Source organism: Antrostomus carolinensis, unplaced genomic scaffold (genome assembly GCF_000700745.2).
Source record: "Antrostomus carolinensis isolate BGI_N321 unplaced genomic scaffold, ASM70074v2 scaffold21031, whole genome shotgun sequence".
In the NCBI taxonomy this organism is placed as follows: domain Eukaryota; kingdom Metazoa; phylum Chordata; class Aves; order Caprimulgiformes; family Caprimulgidae; genus Antrostomus; species Antrostomus carolinensis.
The window spans coordinates 5668-13411 of record NW_010292257.1 but is presented as its reverse complement, the minus strand read 5'-3'; the positions used below and the strand labels follow the sequence as shown (position 1 = coordinate 13411).

The following is a 7744-nucleotide window of genomic DNA, read 5'->3' as shown; positions in this document are numbered from 1 at the left end:
TCCCAGACTGTGTGCTCAGAATGATGCAACGATAGTTGATGCTCTAGTATACAACATTATTGTGCTTTAATAAAAAGAAATTGCTGGGAGGAATTAATTCCACGCACTGTTTGTTGAACAGAACTCTAGGAAAGGAAATGAGAAAACAGTAATGTCAATTGGTGTTCCATTCCTGAAAGTCAGGATGGTGTTTATTTTTCACTCTTTTATTAGGATCCCTCAAAAAAGGGAATGTGAAAGGGCGCTCTCATTGCAGTTAGCTCATCCTCCAAGCACTGCAAACCAGCAAATAGCCTGATCTTCCAATGGACTTGAGGACTTGCAGATCCAATTGCCTTTAATAGAACTAGTTCCTTACTCAGTTGTCTTTTGAAGACAGATCTGCAGATAATTTGTTTTCATGACTAAGCACCTTCTGGAATTGACAGTAGATTTTTTTTCTGGCTAAGGCAAACACCAGAAGTGCTAAGTAATCAAATGTGCATTTTTTCAGAGTGTTTGATTTTCTGAATAGTGGTGGCTTTGGAGAGAGCCCTAAACAATGTCTACAGCTGGATTCCCAGCTTTGCATTGCATGCTGAGCTCAGAACAGCTCCTGAGGATTTATCGATCAAGGGTCCAGTTTTTCTTCTTGTTTTCCTTCAACAAGTGAAGAGAATTAAGTTAATTATGGATTTTTTTTCTTTAAACACAGAAACCCATATCAAAACACTGGCTTTTTACCCCTCTTAATACCCCAATGTTGCACTTAATTCCCTTATTATAATGAGTAGATTCGTGCATCTCTGCCACAGGCTGTAAGGAATCAGTGTCATGAAGCTTCAGGGTTGCAGTTAATACTGAGTTTCCAAAACCTGAGGTCAGGAATAAGAAAGAGATGACCTGATTTTTGCTGCTCCTCTGGTCCTAATGAGATTTGCAGTTGTACAGCAAATCAGCAAAACCAGGCAATGTGGACTTAAGTATGGAGATCAAACAGGACACTGGGAAATGAATGTTTTCTAATTAGCTACTTTTCCATTGCACAGGGACTTCCAATTGGTCAGAAGATTACTTCGTTAACACAGCCGGTGTGGGACTAATTATCAAACAGAATTCAACCAACCTACAAAGAAGGCAACTGCCTATCCAGGAACAATTGAAAAACCTTTTTGAGCGAGACTGGAATTCCAAATATGCAGTGAATCTGGAAGATGTGCAGGGACAGAAAGATTGTAACTGGAGGGGCATACTCTGAAGTGAATGAAATATACATTTAAAATAGAAACAAAAACTGCGTTTTAATCTTGTTACCCATGCAAAACAAGGAGCTTGCTTCTTTCTGTCTTTGTCAGACAAATTGCTTCTTCGTGGTGCCCACACTGTTGGATGATGCAAGAACTTCTTATAGTTGACTCTACCTGCAAAATCGTTAGTTAGTGTGTGACATTTCCTTTTTTGTACGATTACCTCATCCCGTAGTTAAAGAAATGCATACAGTGTTACATGACAAGCTGTCTGATATTAAAGCGAACATGGAAAATACAACCAGATCTTAATGTATTAGAGATGCAAATCATTATTCCTGTGCTATTTCATCTTAGGAAGCTATATGTTTCATCCATAACGTTCCATTAACATTAAGTGTTTGCTTACACGTGTTGAAGTATTTTTTTAATAAACTCCTGGCCATTTAAACATTTGAGCCATGTAAGTAACCACGTACAGCAGCAAGGGCAGATTTTTAAAGTAATTTAGGAATTTGAAGTAGAGGGAAATGCCTGTATTTTAAGTGTTGAGGCTAGTCACCAGAGTTAAAGACTTGGGATTTAAATCTTGGGGCCAGCTTCCAGCTCAGCTGCCCTGGACCCCTGCGTGTCTGGAGGTGTTTGGATGTCTGGGCATTGGCCTCATGCAGCAAATCAGACAGGGGGAATGGGGTGAACCTGCTCTGTGAGTGCTGGTGTGGCAAAGGCACCCCACCCGCACTGCGGGCAGTGCTTGGAGAGCCTCCTTCCTCCTTTAGGGCTGTGCTGGTGCTGACCGTGACCAGCTTTGTGTCTCCAGGCTGCCTTTTCTTCTGCAGTCACATAGGGACCATAAACCTGAGCCATCTGGTGCCTTATGTCCGTATCCACCACTGCATGATGGCTCTGCCACTTCTTACCCTCAGAAGTGACAGGAGAGGAAAGCAGGACATGTGTTCCAGCTGTGGAGGGTACAAGTGACACCGGGTTGGGGCTCTGTAGCCCTCGCCACTGCCAAAAGCCTTTGCCTGACACTGGAAATGGAGTCTCAAAGTGAAATTTTTGCTTTGGAAGTGATGTGCAGCAGAATCATAGAATGGTCTGCATTAGAAGGGACCTTAAAGATCACCCATTCCCCCCCCCCCCCTGCCACGAGCAGGGACACCTTCCACTAGACCAGGTTGCTCAAAGCCTCATCCAACCTGGCCTTCAACACTTCCAGAGAGAAGCAGCCACAGCTTCTCTGGGAAACCTGTTCCAGTGTCTGACCACCCTCACAGGAAGGAATTTCTTCCTAATATCTAATCTAAACCTAGCCTCTTTCAGCTTAAACCCACTTCCCCTTGTTCTGTCACAACCTGCCCTTTTAAAAAGTCCCTCCCCAGCTTTCTTGTAGCCCCTTCAGGTACTGGGAGGTCGCTATAAGATCTCCCTGGAGCCTTCTCTTCTCCAGGCTGAACAGCCCCAACTCTCTCAGCCTGTCCTCATAGGAGAGGTGCTCCAGCCATCGGATCATCAGAAGTGAGAGAGCCTGAGGTAAAAGCCCAGAGCCAGGCTTCACAGAAGGGTGGGGCAAACCGCACGTCCTGGCACTCCATCTCTGAGCTCTGGAAGCACAGTGGACCTCTTCAGCTCTGAAAGGTGTGTGGCAGCTCATGGCTTCACTCCCATCGTTGCAGGGCCCCATTCAGTTGCATTTTGTCTCTGAGGCTGTCTCTCTTGCCACAGACGCAGCCCTGGATAGCGAGGGTACAGGCTTTCCCATCACAGTGCAACCTCCTCATCCTCCAAAGGAAGCATTTTGGTGCTTTCAAATCCCTACCCCGTGCTGAGAATGATAAAGGGACCTGCTGTGATCATCTGTGTGTGGACTGATTTGTATCTTTGTGAATACAGCAAATCCATGTACAAATAAGGCCCCTTCCCCATGGGGTCTTTTGGAGATGACCGCAACCAGTTTTCCATCTTTTGGTTTCCAGGCTGCTCCTTAGCTGTGTCTTCCAGACACTTCCAAGATTCCTTGGATTGTTTTATTAATCATTACAAATCAATGCTCATTGTTATTAAGGCAGATTTTAAAGACATGTAGCTACATTTATAGATAACTGAAATTATGTGAGTATTCACATATGTGCAAACATATTGAGGAAGATGCATGTGCTTTTAGCACTCTCATCCTCTGTTTCATTTCTAGAAGCTGCTTAATATTTTGAGATTTCCATTCACTAATTAAAATTTCTGGCAAAGTAAAACCTCTCCAGCTGGTTTTCACTATCTCCATTTCATAATTTATTTTCCTGGATCAACAAGTACATTTGACCACGTGCTGTATTAATACTTGCATGTCAGAATGACATTGGAGAGGTTTTTCCCAGTGCAATGATTATGTGTGAATGGTGGGCCAGTTTGAAAATCTTGAGAAGTTACATCTTTAACCAACAAAACTATTTTCTATAGAGGAGTGCGCTCCTCTAGATGGCACTCGAAGCTATGTTATCATTGTTTTGGGGGGCAATAAAAAGAAAACTTTCCTTACTTGTGAGCTCAAATCTGAGAGTGCTGGATAAGTTGTTCAGAGTTTCTAGGCAAGCTGGGAGACTTGTCTTCTGGTAATATAAGACTTGTGTGGGTAAGGTTCAGCTTATAAAGGAAAAAATTGACGCTTACAAGAGTGCTCTCATTTTCTTTAGTGTTGTTTTACTTGTGTTGTTTTTCCTCCACATGAAGGAGAGGTTTATAATTAAGACAAATAAATTTAGTTTATTTCCCTAGTATCTTGTGAGACTTTTTAGGTTCCTTCGTAGCTTGATTCTCATTTACTTGCTCTCTATTACAAAGGTAGAATAAGGTGTAATTTATAACCAGGCTTTGATTCTCTTAGTACTCTTCCATTTGTGAAACAGGGTGAGTAATAGTCCTTATCCATACATCTGCTGCTTGCCTCTTTCATTTAGATTGTGATTTCTTCAAGTGAAGGACTGTAACCAATGTAAGCTGGTGCCTCCAGGAGTATTCAGTGAACGGGCTCTGCTTTACCTGAGGGTTTCATGCAGAGCTGCTCCTCTGCTCTCCTAGCATGCTCATTTCTGAGACTGCTTGGTTTGGTGCAGTGCCTGTGGCTACAGCGCTGCTGACAGCAATACAGACAACAGGAAGGCAGAACCTTGCTGGCTCCATCGGTTTGTGAGTTCTAATAGGACTACAAAGTCATCTGGCTTCATGCGTTAGACACCAGCTTGTTCCAAAAGCTTTAGTATTATCAGTTTTCAACTTTTTTCCTCCATTACCCAGGATTTTCCTTTCCCAGTTGTTCCACATAAATCATACCTGTGTTGCTTTCATCTAGCTTCTGAAGAAAACTTTTCACCTACCATTTGTGCTATGTCAATGTACACTTCATTTTTTTGCAATCAAAAATATCCCCACAATCCCTGGAAGACAGCTCTTCTGTCATGGGCACTGACTCCCAGACCTCTGCTCTCTACAGCTTCCTGAGGAGGGGATGTGGAGGGGCAGGTGCTGATCTCTTCTCCCTGGTATCCAGTAATAGGATGTGTGGGGATGGTTCAAAGCTGCATCAGGGGAAGTTCAAACTGAACATTAGCAAGCATGTATTTACTGAGAGGGTGGTAAAACACTGCAACGGGCTTCCTCGAGAGGTGGTCGATGCCCCATGCATGTCAGTGTTTAAGAGACATTTGGACTATACCCTTAACAACATGCTTTAACTTTTGGTCAGGCATGAAGTGTTCAGGCAGTTGGACTTGATGATGGTTGTAGGTACCTTCCAACTGAAAATATTCTATTCTATTCTAGCCAGGCTTTTTTCAGTAGTACTCTGTGACAGGACGAGGGACAACGGGCAAAAACTAGAACACCGAAAGTTCCACACAAACCTAAGGAAAAACTTACTGTGAGGGTGATAGAGCACTGGGACAGGCTGCCCAGAGAGGTTGTGGAGACTCCATCTCTGGAGGTGCTCAAAACCCGCCTGGACGATTTCCTGTGCAACCTGTTGTAGGGAACCTGCTTTGGCAGGGGGGTTGGACTAGATGATCTCCCGACGTCCCTTCCAACCCCTATGATTCTGTGATTCTATTCTATTCTTCATATGTATTACCGCATTTGGGATTCATTTTGGCTGTCTTGCCTTTGGGATATATGAAAGTTCCTGCTTTAATATATAAAAACAAAATAGTCAATCAATAGAGATTTATTCATGGCTTAACAATGCAAGAAATTACCAGGGTGGGAGTGTCTTTCCTTTTAATGCATTCATACCTTCTTTTGCATGTTAAATCACAGCTGTATGTTTCTTTGTCTGGAGATTGTACGTAGGTGTTTAGCTGAACAGCACACTTTTTCAGCTGTTAAAAAAAATATGTAGCAGTAATCAAGGAAACCTACCACAATTAAAAGAACAACCTGAGCATCTCAAACTAAGTATGCAGGTGGGGTCAGAATCAGCCTGTTGACAAAATGTCTATGTTCTGCAGGTTTGTGGCTGTGCTTCTTGCACCCTTTTGGTCTCTGTTCTTAGCTATTCCTGTGGTCAGACCCTTGGGTAACACCTTGTTAACCTGGTTGCTTTTTCACTAACCTTCACCTTTCCCGAAGCTGATGGTAGCCTACTTGGAGGAAGGTTTTATTGCTGTTTCTTTTCTCTATTGGTCTTCCCTTAACAATAGTTCATTCACCTTTTAAAAACATCATAGTGATTATTGCTCTGTGGTCATTGTTGTCTCAGAGCTCAGTTCTAATTGACTTGATTCTTTCACCTTTGCAACAGACTCCTACATCCAGTGCTGTGCAGGTGGCTTCCTATTTGTGGGATGAATTAAATGGACACTACCTGAGAAACATTCTCAGGTGCGTGATGGCTGCTTTGCAGGCAGATGTGAACTATTGTTAGAATGAGATGTCCTTTATTACGTACATTACCTTTTTCCAGACCCAATTGTTTTGTCTTGATCAAAACATGGTATATGCCATTGCTGTCTGATGTGGTAATTTTGGGTCTATTGAACAATGACTTTTAAACTTAGGGAAACTTCAGGGAAATACTGCATGATCCAAATAGATAATATGTGTTCAGGCAGATGCCTAATGCTTATGTGAACAGTCTCTTCAGAGATCATTAAAGTTCTCTAGAACAGACAACTGACAACAGTTCTTTAGAATATTCAAGCCTGCCACAAGAATATAGAAATGAAGAGCATCTCAAGCTGCAGATGGTTAGACAACAGAGTACACTTCCTTTATAACTCAATTTCTAAATGTTTTGCTGTGTTTGCTTCCTCTGTACTGAGTCGAATATGGAGAAAGAAAATACAGGTTGAGGAAACTACTATAACGAAGCATGTCTGCACATGCAAATCTATAAAGCTTGGGACTGTAATGAATGAAAATTCTCAGATTAGTTTGTAACCATTACCACTGTATTTAGAAACTGTGCTGTCATTAAGTGGCCACTTCAGCAGATGATGGGGTATACCCAAACGTTTTGGAAATATAAGCTGGAATTTTCAGAATCAGAAAACGCTAACAGCACTATCAGTAACTCCCGCTACTCGAGTTATTATTCATATGGTGAGTTTATTGTGAATTAAGAATACAGACAGTGTTTTAATGATACATGTGAAGGCTGTCACATATGCACTCTGGTTTTCATTGTGCACTTGAGGGAAGCATTAATATAAACAAAGAAGTAAATAATTATATACATCTCCTTTCCCAGAAAATCTTTGAAGAATTCTACCAGTGTCATAGCTCATTCTGTGCATTTAACTGTCCAGTAAATATATACATTAAAAAATTATTTATCCACATTTTAATGGTTATTCTTTGTCAGCATGTTTTATTTTAGTATCTTCAAAATGTGAATTAGTTATATGGTTTTTGATCTTTAATTTATTCTGTTGGGTTTTTTTTAAATTATTTTAAGGCTAAATATGACCCACCACAATAATCAAAGAATGAGAAGAGAGGAAGGGGTAAAGCGTTAGTTTCTCTACACTAGAATTTTGTTTTTATTTTGCATTATAAAATATTTGTGGAATAATGCATATTGCCTTAGCTGAAATAAAGAAAAATATTTTAATAAGAAAGCAAAAGTAGGTCAGAAAGGTCCAAAATCTAAACAGGTAAGTATAGTTCTTATAGTACTAGTTTATACTCCATTCTGGAAGTAATCTAAACATAATTGGTGTGTTTTTGAGAAGCCTTTTTAACAAGTATTTTTGCTATCATCAAGCCTTTCAATGGTTTACTTTCGTGGTTCAGGTATCTTTTCAGTCTTTTTTAAAACTATGGGCTCCTCTCTACCTATAGAAATTGTTGCCTTTGGGGTGGATTTGAAGAAATCAGTATTTTTATTAGTGCACATTAGTATAGCACTAATAAATGCATTGAAAATGTAAATGTGGTAAATTCTGTTCAAATGTTTTCACAAATATCAGATTTGGATTTTGTTTAATTTTCAGTTAATAGAAAATTAAGAAAACATTTTTTTATGTACA

At 40.7% G+C, this 7744-nt stretch overlaps 1 protein-coding gene across 1 annotated transcript in view; it reads left to right on the top strand.

Moving 5' to 3' along the window:
- Positions 1–1237, top strand: part of PLD4 (phospholipase D family member 4) — a 14729-nt gene extending 13492 nt beyond the window's left edge. Inside the window, exon 11 of the mRNA XM_010176896.1 lies at positions 1029–1237. Coding sequence (XP_010175198.1) covers positions 1029–1237 — 209 coding nt within the window. The remainder of the gene's footprint in view (positions 1–1028) is intronic.
- Positions 1238–7744: the final 6507 nt, after the last annotated feature.